Genomic DNA, 18,705 nt, shown 5'->3' on the forward strand with positions numbered 1-18,705 from the left:
CTGCATCTGACTCTTTGTGACCCCATCTGGGGTTTTCTTGGCAAAGATACTAGAGTGGCTTTCCATTTCCTTCTTAATTTAATTTTACAGATGAAGAAACTGAGGTAAACAGGGTTAAATGACTTGCTCATGATCACACAGCTACTGTCTGAGACAGGATGCAAATTTGGGTCTTCTTGATTCTAAATCTAGCACACTGTCCCCTGTACTAACTAGTCACCAATGTTTAAGGAATTTTTTGTGGCTAAAAATATTTCATGTATTGAGGTATGAAAGAAGGCATTTCTGAATCTCTTCAGCAACCATTACTGAATATGAGTAGGAAGAAGGCTGGCGAGATGAATGGAGACCATAATATAGAGCCAGTCCACTGAAGGCACCGGAGATATTCAACTTAAAAAAGAAAAAAAAAAAACTTGAGAGGAAGAAATGAAAGCGGTCCATGAGTTTGTTGTGAGGAAGGCCCTTCCTGTAAATTTCTGTAGAAATATGAATTGTTGTCAACTCAGACTTGTTGGTTCCACACAGCCACAGAGGCCAGAATGAGGATTAATAGTTGGAATAAATCTCCTAACAACTAACAATACTTGAAAATAGAATGGGAGGTGTTGGGCTCCACCTCACTGGAGGTCTCTAGGAGACAGCTAGATTGTCAGGGATGCTACAGAAAGGGTTTCTGTGCACATACAGGTGAGGCTAGTGGCTTCTGGATTCCCATCCAACTCTTTCATTCAGGAGCAGGGAGTGAGTGACTCTGGGACTGTTGAGACTTTTTAGCAGGAAACTTCCAGGGTCACACATTTCTAATCTAGTAAAATCTCACTAATTTGGACTATGTGAGAAGGTTGATCAGGATTAAAAGTTAATTTTAATTATAATTAATTTAATTATATTACATATAATTCTATATCACATATTAATTAACTATAATTAATTTAATAATAATTGAAAGTCTGAATTGGAAAATAAGAGAAATGCAATTTTGCTGCTTTCAAGTACAAGTACACCTGTGCACCTGTACACAAGTACAAGAACACCTGATCTAAAGTAAAATTTGTTGCCTCATATAGCACCTTCTGAGACCTGCTTTCATGAGAACATAAGAATGACTGGTACTTGGCACATAGAATTTTGTGGGGAATCTGGAAACAGTGCAGGATTAAAGTCCTGAAGCTTGGTTAAATCTCCCTACATCCTTATCTGCAGGGAGCAGCCAGATGGATATAGTGGATAGCCTGGAGTGAATTATTGGCCATGGAAGAGGGAAAACCTGACTTTAAATTCTATCTCAGATAGTAACTAGCTATGTGGCCCTGGGCAAGTCACTTAACCTGATTCAGATTCATTTTCTCACTTGTAACATAGGCATGATAATAGCACCTATTTCACAGAGATGTTGTAAAGATTAAATAAGATGACATGAAAAGGGGCTTTAAGAACCTTAAAGTGGTACAGAAATGCTAGCTTACTGTGGCAGCTGGTGGTGTAAATAGACAAGAGTGTTGGATTTGTCATTAGGAAGACCTAAATTCAAAATCAGCCTAGTTGTGGGACCCTGAATAAGTCACCTAACCTCTGTTTTCCTCAATTTCCTTATTGGTAAAATGGGGATAATAATATCACCAGTCTTCCCAGGGTTGCTGTGAGGATCAAATGCAAAATTTTGTAAAGCATTTTGTAAACTTTAGAATCATCTTAAAATGATAGAATGACTGAATATTCTAGAATGATAAAATAAATGACATAACTATTATTACTTTTAATGAATAAACCTCACAGTAAGTTCAGACAAAACAACAGGTGAGTTTGAATTTAAATCATCAAAATAAAAAATCCATATAAAGAGTCCAAATGACTGAGGGGGTTTTAAATATAGCTTTGATTATTCAAAAGAACTCAAATTGGATTATTTATCTAATTAGTATGCATATTATTACCTGAGGCAGTATAATCCCAGTCATAAAAACATAATACTAAATAATTGATTAAAAGCAATAGAAATCCAGAAAAGGTAAGCAAGTTAGGTGCAATCCACAGTGGCACTATCTGAAAAATACAAAAAAAGACAGAAAAATCATATTTAAAATTCATAAGAATGAAAAGTAACAATGAGTTAAATGTTAAATTAGTAATTCAGATACCACCCACCAAAAGGGAATAAAGTGAGGTACATGTTAGCTGGGCACATTATACAATCATAATGTTGCATAAAATGGTAAAGATTTAGTTATACTAATGAATTAATCATTAAACATTGCCAAACAGAATTATTATCAATATTCAGTAAGATTGGCTTACTGAAGGCAAATTCAATTACTGAAAAGATCCTTTTTTTAAACAAAAAATTCCCAAGCCCCTTCTACTGCCCCATTATGTTTAATGCAGCAAAATTCTAAAACAAAAAAGAAACCTCAACAGTTCTTTCTGTTCACTACGCAGAATTTGAATTTGAAGACAAATTTAAAATATACTGGCTACCATAAACTTTCTGAAAGAAAAAAACACTAACATAATGAAATCAAGTGAATACATTTTTAGGACTCAAGTTCCACTGTTTTCTAAAAAATGAAAATTTTTTTCTTCTACTCAGATTTCTTATTCATAAAACAATCTGTAAAATAAGGGGATTGGAGTGGACATTATCTGAAGTTGTAGAAGAAGGAGTATAATAGCAAATGTTTAACAGCTAGCTCTCAGGGCAGGGGAGAAGAGTATAAAGGCCCCATTTTAAAGTTTAATCTGCATTGTTAACATTTTTCAGTCACTTTCTTAAGTCTAGGCAATCCACAAACCAATATATCAGGCTATATAGCTTTGTGGACTTCTGAAGTGTAAATTTTCAATCTGAAAATTTAACAATTGGAACCAGGACAACCTGGCTCTAGCACCCCACTACTTATAAAATTGTATTGTGGTTAAACTCCACTGGAAAATCAGAATCACCTTTTTGAGGGGTGAGCAGTTACTACACCATCTCCTTGACCCAAGCAAGGGGGCAGCTGATCAAGCATGAAAGCAATTTGTTTTAAAAAGAAAAATGCAAGATGTCAATCTACCCTCCCCACAAGGACCGAAAGCAGTATTTCAATAAATAGTTATTAAGTGCCTACTATGTGCCAGGTGGGACATGAAGAGTCAACCTGGGAATGTCCAAAAGTCTAGCTGCAATTTAAAATGATGAGCCACAGGAAGCTGGTAAGTCACTTTCCAAGAATGACACAAGGGAACTGCATGAGAATATGGTGGCAGCTACCCAGCCCCGATAAGCTGCATTGGGCCTCTCAACACTTTTGGCTTAGTTAGTAGATGTGGGAACTGGGGACAGTATTTGCAACATGCAACCTAGAACAGTGATCTCCAAGCCCTCACCTTCCTGTGAGTAACAGTAATTGTACTGTTACAGCAGTAATTACTGTAGTACATCTAGAAGAGATGTAGTACATCTCTTCTAGTTTAAGTAAGGTGACCTTAATTAAAGTCATTTTCAATATTCTGTATTTTAGGAACACAAATAAAAATGTTGCCAATTTATATTCAGCCACAGTAATGAGGTTGTGCAGCAATGATTGCATTCATTAATTATAGGTAAGAATATTTATGAAAAATTTAAAACCTTCCTTCTTGATTTCCCCTTACATTATATACAAATATTTTCAATGAGATTATAATCTTGCTGAGGACAGAGATTTTACCTCTTGTGTTTTTAAATCCTCTTTTCTGATCCCCATTATCCACCTAGTACATTGTACAATTTGTGATACACATACAAAGCACTCAAAAACTATTTGATGAATGTATCACTGACCATCTCAGAATTAATTTCAGAAACAGTTCTAATTATCAATAGCTTTTTAAAAAGAACCATAATGTAGTAGATGACATCCTCCTTCCGTATCTTTCATAAACCAAAGAAATTTGCCATTTCCCTTTGCAAAAGAAAAAAAAATTCTCTAATGTTTATGAAAGAATGAAAAGGATAAAGAAAGATTATATAGATAAATATAGAACCATTAGCCAATACAACTCTTAATGTCTCCTGACTACAAGAACTGAGTCTTACGGAGGCCAACAAGTTGAGGAACTAGTTGAGAAAAATAAACTTCAAAGATATTATCTGTCCTATGTCCCCTGATATTTGTAATTACAATCAATTAAACCTCAAAAGTATTTTTTTTTCTGTTTTGAGGGGAAAGGAGAATTTGGTTTGTTCTACTGGTTACTTGTTTCCAAATCAATATCTCTTTCTTTGGTTTCATCAACATATGGAAATAGCTAAGAAAATAAAACTTAAAATGTGCTATTATGCTTACCTTAACTATTCTGTTCCAGAGATGCTGCATAACATACACTGATAAAGGATTTGTATCTACAGCACTATACTGTGAAAAAAAGGAATAAACATCAAAATTAGTGCCACATAAAAGGGAAATGATGAATATTTCAGACTCAATTCATCAAAATTTAAGTGACTACTAAGTGCTTAGCACAGGTGATAATAAAGACAAAAACCAAGGAAGTCTCTGTTCTCAAGGAGAAGGGTATATACAACCTGTGTACAAATAGGTAAATACAAAGTGATTTCATGAGGGAGACAGCCAATAGCTAGAAAGATTTAAAAAGGAGCTACTTAAACCTACTTACTCTAAGAAAGAAAAAGAAAAAGAAAAAAAATCCCAGTCACATGGATGGAAAATATTTTGCTTAATTATTTTGTGATGGTTTAAAAAGATGCTAAAAGAATTTATCCTATATGTGGGGTAGGTGGGAGTGGATTGATTGATTGGTTTTCTCCCAGTCCTGTAGATGAAATCAAGAAATGTAAGGGGAGAGTAACTCATATATGTCTTAAGGTTTTAAATAAAATTAAAGGAAGTATCTCTGCTTCCTTGCCCCTTTAACAGGTATGAAGATGTTCTTCAGCCAAACAATATAATTAGAGATCAGCTAGTCACTGAATGGTCAAAATGCTGGTGGTCCTTTAAAAGGAAGACTTACTCTCTAATACTGAGGCAGGAGATAGCTCTGAGGAGCATGCCTTTTGGCCACACAGAAGAGAGTAAGAAACGGAAAAAGACCCAGTTCTTGGACAGGCAGCTTAGGTGGCATAGCAGGTAGAGCATCATGCCTGGAGTCAGGAAGGTCTGAGTTCAAATCCTATTAGCTATGAGACCCTGGTTAGGTTGCTTAACCTTATTTGCCTGAATTTCTTCATCGGTAAAATGAGCTGGAAAAGGAAATGGTAAGCCACTCCAATATCTCTGCCAAGAAAGCCCTAACTTGGGTCACAAAGAGTTGGACATGACTAAATAACAATAGTCAGCTCTTGAAAGGGAATGATTTTTGTCTGTCTCTTGGCCATCTAAGAGAAGACATGTGAGGGCAGGGGGCACTGAGGTAGGGGAAAGGAGGAGGGAGAAATTTCTCTTGTATAGCTGGTCACCTTAAAGGAGACATTACACCTTGCAGAGGATAGTCCTGGTCACTCAAGGTACAAGACCAGAACTTAGTGATAGGAGATATAGTTCAATCATTGGAGAACTCTGAGCCCGGGAGGAGCAGCATGAGAACACCATGAGAAGAGAAAATCATCTCTGAAGTACTAAAGGTGCAAATGTCATGAGTCACCTGTGCTCCCCAAAGGTGTGCACCTCCAACTCGTTGTTGTCTATCCTTCCTTCTCAAAGAGGACCAGTGACGTCACAAGAGTGATGTCTTGACTTGCATGTGAATCAGATTTAAGTGAGACTGCTTTTGGGTAGTCATCAGCCTCATTTTCTCTTCCAGAGTCATTGAAGTAAAGACAAAAGTCAGGATAACTGGAGACATCCAAGGATAAAGTGGCTGACCTTGGAATCTTCAATATCTGACCAGTCTCTCAGCACTCCACAGCACCTGCTTCATCTACCTTCATGCCCACTAAAGCAAATTGTTCTCATCCACCTATTCTGGGGGAAGTCATCACATGTTTGGGGTAGGCAACCCCCTAACTCACCCAACTTGCCCATTACTCTCTATCTGCTTGAGCCTGCTTGTCATGATTGTTTTTCACCAGGTTATATATTGGTGCATCTGCTGTCCCCACCAATGCTGTGTGAATGTGCGGGAGACTATACCCCAGGTTGGGGTTGCAAGAAATGTTTTGTAGTTATTGTTCTTCCTTAATTGCAAACTTAATTACTCTTCTATCTGACCATAATCTCCTATCATTCCACTTTACCTCATTCCTCACCCATTACATATTCTTCACTCTCAATAGGACCTCAAATCCCTCTACTTTTGAGTATTCCCCCCGCCCCAAACCTTTAACTTTGCTCTGACTTAACTGTCCCCTGCTTCCAATCTCAACTCTATTGTTAGCCTATACTCTCTGTACTCTCCTCTGTTCTAGAATCCCTTTGCCCCCTTATCCTATCAATCCTCATCTCAGCTCCTGATTACTCCCATCATTCCCAATGGTTGCTGGCTAGAGCCAGAAGTTTCACAACTATGCTGATTGGGTACCTTATAAATTCACATTATCGAACTTTAACAGAACCCTCGCTATAACAAGGCAGTCCTTTTATAGTTAAGTGTGAGAGATCACAGCCAGTCCTGGACACTTACTAGCTGTGTAACTCTGGGTGAGGCATTGACTTCTGTGCCTTAATTTCCCCATCTGTGAGGATTGTCTAGAGGATCAAATGAAGTATTTATACAAGGCCTGGCACAAACTTGACACTTAATAAATGCTTTCTTTCTTCCTTCCTTCCTCCTTTCTTTCATTTCTTCCTACCTGATTCCCCATCTCACTCTTCAAAGAACCTGCTCCAAACTTTCTTTCCTCCTCCATTCTCCCATGTCTCTCCTCCAACCCTCTCTCAGCTGAGCACCATACCTCTTACTTCATAAAGTTGAAGTCATGTCATATGAGCTCCCTCTTCTCCCATTCTCTTCCTCTCAAAAACCTTTGATCTAACCTTCTACGCTCTCTTCCTTTCCTCCAGTATCTAACAGAGGCAACCCTTCTTGCTAAAGCCAGCTCATCTATATGTGCACTTACCTGATCTCAATCCTTACCAGATTACAACTTCAATAATCCTTTCTCTCTTGAATCTTTAACTACCCTTACCTGCTGCTTCTTTCCCTACTGCCTTCAAACATATCCCATCCTCTAAAAAAAAAACACCCTTCAGTAAGCCCTACCAGAATCTCTTCATGCTACCATCCTTTATTGCCCCTTCCCTTCTCAGCCTAGCTCTTTGAAAAGGTTACCTACACTTGTTCCCTCCACTCTTCTCTTGCTGACTCCTCAACCCTTTGCTATCTGGCTTCTGACCGCTCCATCGAAACTGCTCTCTCCCAAGTCACCAGTGCTCTCTTGATTGTCATTCCTGATAGTTTTTCCTCAGCCTTCACCCTTCTCAACTTGTCTACTACATTTGGCAATGCTGACCACCCTCTCCCTCTGCATTCTCTTCTCTGAATTTGTGTGACTCCACTCTCCAGAGTCTCCTTCTACTTGCCCCTTTCTATCTCTTTTGCAGGCTCATCATCCATATCATTTCCCCCAACTGTGAGTGTTCCCCAAAGTATAGTCCTAAACCTTCTTTTGTTCTCCCTCTACCCTCTCTTTCTTGGTAACCTCATCAGCTCCCATGGGTTTAACTATCACCTCCACACAGACAACTAACAGATCTATACAACCTGCTCAAATCTCTCCTTTGTGCTTCACGGGACATCACCAACTGCCTATTTTAAATTGCATGTCCCAAGACTTCTCAAATTCACACATCCAAAATTAAATTTGGTATTTTTCCCCAAAAATCTTCTCCTAAACTCCCCTATATTTGTCAAAGGCACCATCGTCCTTCCAATCTCTTAGCATCTTAACTCCTCACTTTTCTTCTCCCCACATGTTCAACCAGTCATCCAATCACACTCACCCTACTTCCGTAACATCTCTTACATACAGCCCCTTGTCTCTACTTACCCAGGTACCAGCTTAGTTCAGGCCTTCCTCACCTCTTTCCTAGGTTAGTGCAAAAGTCTTATTTGGTCTTCCAGCTTTGATTCCTCCCTTCCCCCTCCCCACTTTAATCCATCTTAATCCTGCTGCCAAAGTGCTTTGCCTTAAGTACAAATCTGATTCTCTTATTCCCTTTCTGGATCAACTATTATCTCTAGGATAAAATATGAAGTCCACTGTTTACCTTTTTAATTCCTTCACAACCTGCCCCCAACCTATCTTTCTAGCCTCCACGGACATTATGCCCTCTCCTGCACTCTGTGATTTAGGCCAGCTTGCCTTCTCATCACTCCCCACACACAACATTCCATCTCCTATCTTTCAAGTTTTACATGGTTGTCTGCCATTCCTGGAGTGAATTCCCTCTTCACCCTAGCCTTAGAGAGTCCCTCTCTTCACTTAAGCACCACCTTCTGCAGGCAGCCTCTGTGATCCCTCAGCTGACTCTTCAAGAACCCATTTGTGGTTTTCTTGGCAAAAATACTGGAATGGTTTGCCATTTCCTTTTCCAGACCTTTTTACAGATGAGGAAACTGAGGCAAACAGAGTTAAGTGACTTGCCCAGGATCACAAAGCTAGCAAGTGTCTGAGGCTAGATTTGAACTCAGGTTAGGAAGACTTCAGGTCTGGTGCTTTATCTACTGTGTCACATACCTACCCTAGCATACAGTAGACAGTTGATAAATGCCTGTTGATTGATTGTTTGATTGATGACATCTCAGCATTTTTTTCCTTTAAACTAATTATGTCATATGAAAGAGTACTGCAGGTAAACATATCAGTGAAGATTTATGAGCAATAATTTTAGAAATGTAAACTCACACAGTGTCTTGAACTTGTACATGTGAACTATGTAGTAGTCTATGTTAGACTACTACAGGTAGACACATCAGTGAACACTGACAAGCAACAATTTTAGGAGAGCAGACTTACATACTACCTTGAACTTGTACGTGTAATCTGGAGGGGTAGCTTCTGGTGGGGTCACTGTCTTGTTGAGTTTTTAAAATCCTTTTATAAGATCTTATCCCAACCATTTGCTTTCTCAACTCTAGGATAGATTATCACCCATAGAATATTCTCTATTTCTAGAAATGGACTTCTACCCATCTGTGGAATAGAAAACTCCAATATTCCCAGCTGAGCTGGGCTATTCCTGAAGAAACAGGGCTCAGACTTCTCCTCCTGGAAAGCCCACATCTCCACCAGTCATCTGTCTTCTTCCTTAAACAGCTAGATTCTGGCTTGATATTCAAAGACACATAAATCCCATCTCTCTATAACTCCTCCAGTTAAAGCAATTAGGTACCAGGAAGACAGTAATGACAGGAAGAGAAATGAAGGTTAACACCAGGCAGATAAAACTACATTTTTCTAATCCAGACTGTTCTGCCTCTCCTTAGGCTGCCTGGTGGCCCTCCACTCCTATGTCCTTAGGTCAAATGAAGCTCAACACTCCCCAATTCAAGTCTCCCCTGGTATCAGGGATTACAGTTCAATGCCACCAAACCTGGCTCAGCTAGGATTTTACATCATGGCTTGAAAATCTATTATAAACCTCTAGTATTTTGTCAGTAGTTACTTAGTAACTGATTTCCATTTTAAATAAATGTGTCACTTTCTGAGGAATGACAGGGATTTGAATACTAATCTTTTTAAAATACCTCATTTTTACTGTGATTAATTTTTCTTTCACAGAGGAATCAAATTATCCTCCCTTTCTGTATCATGCCACCCCTCAAAAGCAGGCTTCTCCACCTATCTAAGTTAGCTAGCCAGTCAAACCAGCATTTATTCTGTGCTTACTAGACATTCTTTTTCAGCCTGACTCAGTCTTGAAATATTATTTAAAATGTTTAAATTCTTCATAGGGAAAATTTGGCTGAGCTAAGATATTGGTCATAAGCTGTTATGGGTTATAACACATAAAGATATACGTAGAGCTGTTGTGTGTTATTGTGAGACCAGAGGTTCTCAACCATTTTTATATGTCAAGAATTCCTTTGAAAGTATAGTCAAGCCTACAGACTCCTTCTCAGAATGTTTTCATATGTATAAAAATGCATAGAATCACCAATGAAAACAATATTGAAATGCATTTATCAAGAAAAATTTAAACAAGTTCACAGACCCTAAGTTAGATTAAAAACCCTATAAACTAGACATGTCTATAGCCATATTTATAATGTCTCATCATTATTCAGAGACACATCCTTATCCCTAACATGAGGCACAGACATGTCATTCAGAGTTTCACAACAGGATACCCAACATGCACATTTAGAACCATAAAGTCTCCCGGTAGCACTTATCTCACTCAGGCAGACTATTCTGTTTTTTCCTATTTTCTTCTTGCTAAGAAAAGATTGTAACTGTGGAGTCTGAATGCAGGTTTAAGCATACTATTTTCTCTCTTTTTTCCTTTCTTGTGGTTTTCCCCTTTTGTTTTGATTCTCCTTTCACAACATGACTAATGTGGAAATATGTTTAATATGATTACATGTATAAGCTATGTTAGATTGCATGCTGTCTTGAGAGGAGAAGGGATGGAGGAAGAAAAAAATCTGGAACTCAAAATTTTATAAAAATGAATGCTGAAAACTATTTTTACATGTAATTAAAAAAATAAAATACGATTAGGAGAAAAAAAGAAAATATTGTAAAACCCTTGACCAAGTCTCCAGATCTAATTTTTCCCTAACCATCTATCTACCCTAAAAAGAAGTTGCTGTTTATTAGCCTTACGTGAGAGAATCTCTTACTTCTGATATAAATCTGTATCATAATCACATTATTCTGTGTGCTGAAGAATAAAGTCAAAGTCACTTGTTAGACTATTTAAAAACATTCAAAAGGAAAAAAATAAGTATTTGTTCCATGTATCGTATTCAGGAATCAGTTTATAAGCATTTCGTATAGCATGTAGGTCACATCAGAGTGGATGACCTTTAAGGTTCCTTCCTAACTTTAAAGATCTTTGATTTCTGAGCAACCATGTTGTACGTGGCCCTGTGCTGGCTACTGAGGTTTTACACAGAGTATGAAGAAGAGTTGGTCCCAGTACACAAGGAGCTATTTTTAACCTAAAGGAAAGGCTATTCTACAATTAACTGAATTTTTAAAAAGTCGTTTCCATCTCTAATTTTAGTCCAACAAGAGATGTCTCAACTATAACTCTTACCATACTAATTGTCTCGTTTTTCTAAAGTGTATACCCAGTGCACACACAGAAAAGAAATACACACTATATATGACCACACAGACATTTATGTTTGGACTACAAGTGTGTAATGAAAAGAACACATATGCACACACACATATATATATAAACAAAAAGAAGTATTTTTTTTTAAATTAGAATTATCTGCTATGTGTCAGGCATTGTGCTAAATGCTTTACAGATATTATCTCCTTAGATCTCTAATAACAACCCCATGAGGTAGATGCTGCTACTATTCTCATTTTACAGCTGTGAAAACTGAGGCAGACAGCAGTTAAATGACTTGGCCAGGGTCACATTGCTAATAAGCATCTGAGATCAGATTTGAACTCAGGTCTTCCTGAATCCAGGCCCAGCTCTCTATCCACTGAGTCATCTAATACAACATACTGCCACCCCCCCCACACACACCTTTATACCAAAACTGTCTGAGGACAAGGTCACAAAAGGAGAACAAAGGAATAGTTTTGGTAACTTCTACAGCACTTTCCAAGTCTGTAGAGCATACAAAAACTAACTGATTGGTTCAACTATTTCCCTGGAGAAGAGTTTCATCAGTTCAACATCCTTCTAGGATAGCTGGGGACCCTGACTTAAATCACCACAAACTCCACTCCCAAGTGAGACAAATTGCTAACGCAATTCCTTTCTCTACCCCAAGGGAAACCATTCAAAAATCTTACCTAGACATTCTTTTTCAACCTGACTCAGTCTTGAAATATTATTTAAAATGTTTAAATTCTTCATAGGGAAGATTTGGCATTAACTTGACAACTCAGTACCAGCTTTACTTTTAATTAATTTTTTTCAAAAAAGTATGTATTTTTCTCCTTCCCACTTTTTTCAATTGAAAAAAAGAGAAAGGAAAAACAAAACACTTGTAACAAATATGGATAGTAAAGCAAAACAAATTCCTGTATTGGACATGTCCAAAAGTATATATATCATTCTGCCTATCTGGTCCATCATGTCTGTCTCAGGAGGTAGGTATTCCTCTACCCAACAACCAGCTGTGTTGGTCCTCTGGAATTCTGGCTGATCATTACGTTGATCAGAATTCTTAACTCTTTCAAAATTGTTTATTTTTACAATGTTGTTGTCATTGTATAAATCAGAGGTTCCCAAACTTATTTGGCCTACCACCCCTTTTGTCAAAGAAAAAATTACTCAGCACCACCCTGGAAATCTACTTTCTTTAATGCTTTAACAATTTTTTTTCTATTTTGCATCATTTCCAAAAACTATAATTTTTTTAAATGACACATCTTAAATTTTAAACTTTATTGTATATGTGTGGTTTATTTCCCTGCAATGAAATTTTGATGATGCAGTATTTCATCATGTAACCATATAGTATCATACTGTAAACAAGTCATTACATGCACATGTTCCTGCTGATGCATGCTGGACTTTCTGACAATGTGCAACACAAGGTGCGATACGCTCACCTGCCAACACTTGCTTGGTAAGATCTGTTGACAGACTAGACCACTGATCAGTTATAAATTGCATTTTGTGTGTTTATTTGGAAAATAATGTAATCACTACAACTTTTACTCTCTTACAAACAGATGAAACATATACAAATGGTTTTTCAAAATTTTCTTATCCTCTTCTTTGCTTATGCTTCCACCATCCAATTATTTTTATTCAAAACCCCCACCAAAGGCTACTACCACCACCCCCATCATTCCAGCACTTCCAGGGGGCAGTATCACTCACTTTGGGAACCTCTGGATTGTTCTGGTTCTGCTCACTTCATTCTGAATCAGTTAATACTAGTCTTCCAAGTTTTCTCTAAAACCATTTCTTTTATCATTTCTTACCTTACATTCATATATCATAATTTGTTCATTCATACACTTGATGGACATCCTCTTAATTTTCAGTTCTTTGATACTTGAAAAAGAAGTGCTATAAATATTTTATAGCACCTTTCCCTCTTTCTTTGATCTCATTGACCTAGTCATGATATCACTGGGTTGAAGGATATGCACAGTTTAGTCAATTTGGGGGAACAGTTCTAAATTGCTTTCCAAAATGGCTATAGTAACAGTTATAATTAAATGTGATTACTAAATTAGATCATATGAAATCAATATAGCACCAGAGATAATTTGAGGATTTTTTTAACATAATTTTACAAGTATTTAGGGTTTTTTCTTTTTTTTTTACATGTAATAACTTTGACCTATACTTTTTCTTGAAAAAAAAAAATTAGACTCAGTTCCTCAGAATAAGCCTAATATACACTCCTCCCACCATTGACTCCTCAATCCTCCCTTTAACAAAGAAAAATTGAGCAATCCCCAGCCAACAAAGGGGCTGTTTCTGACTATATCTAACATTCTGAAACCATAATGCTGCACCTATTGTGAAGAGGTTATAATTCCTCCTTTTTTATCTGGAAAAAAATTAGTCATAATCAGCAATAGTTGTGTATAATATATATAATATAATAATGAGGATAACTTTCATGGATGTGTTGAACCTGATGGCTGCTGAGTTCTCTTCCAACTAAAATTCTCTGATCTTCTGACTTGCTTAGGTCACATGGCTATTAAGTGGCACTCATGGTACTTGAACTAACTCTAAGACCTCTATTCTTCATCTTTCCAAGGTTTTTTTTTATGACTTTGTCTAACAAAATTACATATTACAGAATGATAAACTGTTTTGGCTAAAGGGAACTTCAAGATCATTTAGTCTACCCCTTATTTTATAGATAGGGAAAGTAAGACTCAGAGAGATTAGTAGCACTTGACTAATGAACCAGCATTAGACAGAAATATCAGTTCATCACCCTGGTGAATTGTAACAAAAAAGTTAATTAAAAAAAAGTTATAGGAAAAGAAAAATGGAAAGAACCTATTAACACTACTTAAATAGAATACATAAGGAAGAAATAAGGAAGAATAGATAAAAGCTTGTTATTTTGTTCTGGTTGAAAAGAAGTTCTCCTTTATCTAAAGGGCCTGTGTTAGAACTCAGACTATTAAAGGATGCTAATATGAATCATAATCATGTGGTTATAAAGAATATATCAGTAAAAAAAATTATCATTTTCCTTTTTTATTAATCAGTTAGTTTATTTTTAGTTTTCTACATTCACTATCAGATTTGGAGTTCTAAATTTTCTCCCCATCTCTCCCCTCCGCCTACCCCAAGACAGTGTGTATTCTGATTACCCCTTCTGCCAATCTGCCTTCCCTTCTATCACAATTCCTCCCTTCTCTCATCCTCTTCCCCTTCATTTTCTTGTGGAGCAAGATAGATTTCTATACCCCATTGCCTGTATGTCTTATTTCCCAGCTGTATGTAAAAACAATTTTTAACATTCATTTTTAAAACTTCGACTTCCAACTTTTCTCCCTTCCTCCCCTCTATCCCCATTGAGAAGCAAGCAATTCAATATGTTATACATGTGTAGTTATGCAAAAGACTTCCATAGAAGTCATGTTGTGAAAGACTAACTATATTTTCTTCCATCCTTTCCTGCCTCCTATTTATTCTATTCTCTCTTTTGATCCTATCCCTCCTCAAAAGTGTTTACTTCTAATTAGCCCCTCCTTCCATTTGCCTTTTTTTCTATCATCCCTCTCACTCGCTGCTTATCCCCTTTCTCCCTACTTTCCTGGAGTGTAAGATATATTTTCATACCAAATTGAGTGTGCAAGTTATTGCCTCCTTAAGCCAAATCCAATGAGAGTAAGGTTCAGTCTTTCCTTCTCCCCTCCCTCCCTTCCCCTCCATTGAAAAACTTTTTCTTGCCTCTTTTCTGTGAAAGATAATATACTCCATTCTATTTCTCCCTTTCTCCTTCTCCCAATATATTCTTCTCTCATCATTTAATTTTATTGTTTTGCATATCATCCATCCACATTCAACTCACCCTGTGCCCTCTGTCTCTGTGTACACAATCCCTCCAACTACCCTAATACTGAGAAAAGTCTCAAAGAGCTACAAATATTATCTTTCCATGTAAGAATGTAAACAGTTCAGTTTTAGTAAGTGCCTTATGATTTCTCTTTACTGTTTACCTTTTCATGTTTCTCTTGATTCTTGTGTTCAAAAGTCAGATTTCCTATTCAGTTCTTGCCTTTTTATCTAGAATGTTTGAAAATCCTCTATTTCATTGATTGACCATTTTTGCCCCCGAAGTATTATATTCAGTTTTTCTGGGTAGGTGATTCTTGGTTTTAATCCTATCTCCTTTGACTTCTAGAATACCATATTCCAAGCCCTCTGATCCTTTAATGTAGAAGCTGCTAGATCTTGTGTAATCTTGATTGAGTTTCCACAATACTTGAATTGATTCTGTCTGCTTGCAATATTTTCTCTTTGACCTGGGAGCAACAGAATTTGGTTACAATATTCCTAGGAGTTTTCTTTTTGGGATCTCTTTTAGGTAGATTCTTTCAATATCTATTTTACCATCTGGTTATAGAATATCAGAGCAGTTTTCCTTGACAATTTCTTGAAAGATGAAATCTAGGTTATTTTTTTGATAATGGCTTTCAGGTAGCCTAATAATTTTTAAATTGTCTCTCCTGGATCAATTTTCCAGGTCAGTTGTTTTTCCAATGAGATATTTCACATTGTCTGCTGTTTTTTTCATTCCTTTGGTTTTATTTTAAAATTTCCTGATTTTTCATAAAGTCATTAGGGTCCATCTGTTACATTCTAATATTTAAGGAATTATTTTCTTCAGTGAACTTTTGGACCTCCTTTTTAAGACATTCTTCTCCCCATTGGCTTTTTGGATCTCTTTTATCATTTGGGTTAGTCTATTTTTTAAGGCGTTATTTTCTTCACCATTTTTTGGATCCCCTTTAGCAAGCAATTGACTCGGTTTTCATCATTTTCTTGCATCACTCTCATTTCTCTTCCCAATTTTTCCTTTACTTCTCTTACTTGATTTTCAAAATCCTTTTTGAGCTTTTCCATGGTCTGAGACCAATTCATATTTTCTTGGAGGCTTTGAATATAGGAGCTTTGACTTTGTTGTTTTCTTCTGTTTGCATATTTTGGTCTTTCTTGTCAAAAAAGTAAGATTCTATAGTCTGATTCTTTTTTCTGGTTTTTGCTCTTTTCCCCAGTCATTTACTTGACTTTTAAGCTCTTTGTCAAGGTAGTTCTCTGCTTCCAGTGGAGGTGGGGGGATGTATTGTCCCTTGCCCAATCCTCCCACAATCTATGAGCCTAGAGCTCCAGAAAAAGCTGCTGCTGCTGCCCCTGATGCTACTGCAGCTGCCATGAGCTCCTCCACCCCCTATGCCACCCTGAGGCTGGGGCCAGACCATTCTCTCACACAGGTCCAACAGGTTTTCTCCTCTGACCTTCCAATTTGTCCTTGGCATTTTGGGGTTGTGAAGTCTGGAAACTACCACAGATGGCAGTCCCCATAAGGCCTGCTCAAGTCCTATCTGTGCTGGCAGAGCCTCCACTAGACTGCGTTCTGCTCCCAGCAAAATGTGATATATGCTTCTCATCAACAGGCTGTCTCAGGCTGGAGATTTCTTTCACTCTATCGTACTATGAGTTCTGCAACTCTAGAATTAGTTTAGAGTCATTTTTAAAGTTATTTGGCTGGTCTTGAGGGGAGAGCTCTAGTAAGTTCCTCCTTTTACTCTGCCATCTTGACTCCTATATAATGTAATACTTCATAATATTATTAAGAGAATCAAATAAGATAATGGATATGAAGTACTATATAAACATGATTTGTCCTTTTATCTCCAGCCTCAATTTACCCTTGTTTAGATAGTGCTTAATAAATAATTGTTGACTTACTCATTGTAAAGGGCCATTATCACCTTTCATAAAGATACACTCTGAGCCAGAAGCAATATAGTAGTAGGTAGAGAACTGACCTCAGGAACAGGATCACATCTATATCTAAAAACATACACAGAGGCAGCAACATGGCATAGTGAATAGAAAACTGGGGCACATTATAGAAGACCTGGAATCAAGTCATTCCTTTGATACATCAATTGATAAACGTTTATTAAGCACATTGTGCCAGGCACTGTGCTGAGTGCTGGGGATACAAAAGGAGGCAAAAGACAGTCCCTGCCCTCAAGGCTCATATAATATAATGGCAGAAACAAGACGCAAACAAATAAATAAAAAGCAAATTATATTCAGGATAACTAGGAAATAATTAACAGAAGGAAGGCACTAGAATTAAGAGGTGTTGGGAACGGTTTCCTGTAAAAGATACATGCTGGTTATGTATCCTAGGGCAAGTTATTTACCTTCTTGGTACTCTGAACAAGAAGGTGGCTCCCTGCATTAATACAGCAAGTTCCCCATTGGGGAGAGCAAGTTCTTCACTGGGAACTACCAATAGCAATGAAATCACAGGTCGCTATCCCTATTCACCGAGTAGAGTCAGTTTCTTTTCTCTCTTTAATATTCATGTGAAATGGTCCACTGTTCCACAACTACATGGCTTACCAAAAATTAGTATGACCGTGGAAGGTAAGGAATGTAACAGTGATTTTTGTTTAAAAGATATTACTTGGATGGGGCGGAGCCAATATGGCGAAGTAGAAAGACGCACATACACACAGCTCCGAACCCACAAACCACAGAACGGCTAGAGGGGACCAACCCAGGGCGAATTCTGCACCCAGAGACCACGGAATATTGGAGCGAGGGAGATTTCTGTTCCGGAGAGACCTCCAAACCTCTCGTGGGGGGTCCTTCGCGCCGTGGATTGGGCGCCGGGACGGGGAGCAGAGGGCAGCCCTACCACGGCAGCGACACCATGAGGAAAAGATCCGAGTGGGCTACAGGGACGGGATCTCCAGCGGCCACGCGGGTCCCTCCACCCACAGAGGGACCTGCAAACCTCTTGCAAAAGGTCCGTCGCACTGCAGATGTGGAGCCCAGCCCGAACCTGTGGCGGCCGCGGCCGCGGCTCCAAGAGGTACAGATCCGAGAAGGCTCCAGAGACGGGATCTCGAGCGGTGGCACAAGCCCCCCCACCAACAGGCGACTGACGGGGGTAGGTGAGAGAGTGTCTTTGGCGGGTCGAGAGGGGAGTGGGGTGCCCCCATGGCTCGGCCCCCCCAGGAGATAGAAGCTGAGAGGCGGCTGCAGACAGGGGCTCCCCAAACGGGCAGGAGCCTGGATTCATTGTGGAAGCTCTGTGCATAAACCCCCAGAGGGAACTGAGCCAGAGAGGTGGCCCTGCCCCTGACCACCTGAACTTAATTCTCACACTGAATAGCAGCCCTGCCCTCGCCAAAAATCCCAAGGCGGGAAGCAGCATTTGAATCTCAGTTCCCAAACGCTGGCTGGGAGGACCAGGAGGCGAGGAGGGTGTGAGGAAAACATTCAGAGGTCAGGTCACTGGCTGGGGAGAATGCTCAGAAAAGGGAAAAGAGATAAAACTATTAAAGGGTACTTTCTCGGAGAAAAGACACTTCCTCCCTTCCTTTCTGATGAGGAGGAACAATGCTTGCCATCA

At 38.4% G+C, this 18,705-nt stretch overlaps 1 protein-coding gene across 1 annotated transcript in view; it reads right to left on the bottom strand.

The window, feature by feature from the left end:
* The window catches only part of LOC140501200 (ethanolaminephosphotransferase 1-like), a 182,506-nt gene that overhangs the window by 85,264 nt on the left and 78,537 nt on the right, over positions 1 to 18,705 (bottom strand). Inside the window, exons 3-4 of the mRNA XM_072604541.1 lie at positions 4,311 to 4,379; positions 1,938 to 2,046 (exon numbers count right to left, since the gene is read on the bottom strand). Coding sequence (XP_072460642.1) covers positions 1,938 to 2,046; positions 4,311 to 4,379 — 178 coding nt within the window. The remainder of the gene's footprint in view (positions 1 to 1,937; positions 2,047 to 4,310; positions 4,380 to 18,705) is intronic.

The sequence above is a fragment of the Notamacropus eugenii genome, chromosome 4, assembly GCF_028372415.1.
Source record: "Notamacropus eugenii isolate mMacEug1 chromosome 4, mMacEug1.pri_v2, whole genome shotgun sequence".
NCBI lineage: Eukaryota > Metazoa > Chordata > Mammalia > Diprotodontia > Macropodidae > Notamacropus > Notamacropus eugenii.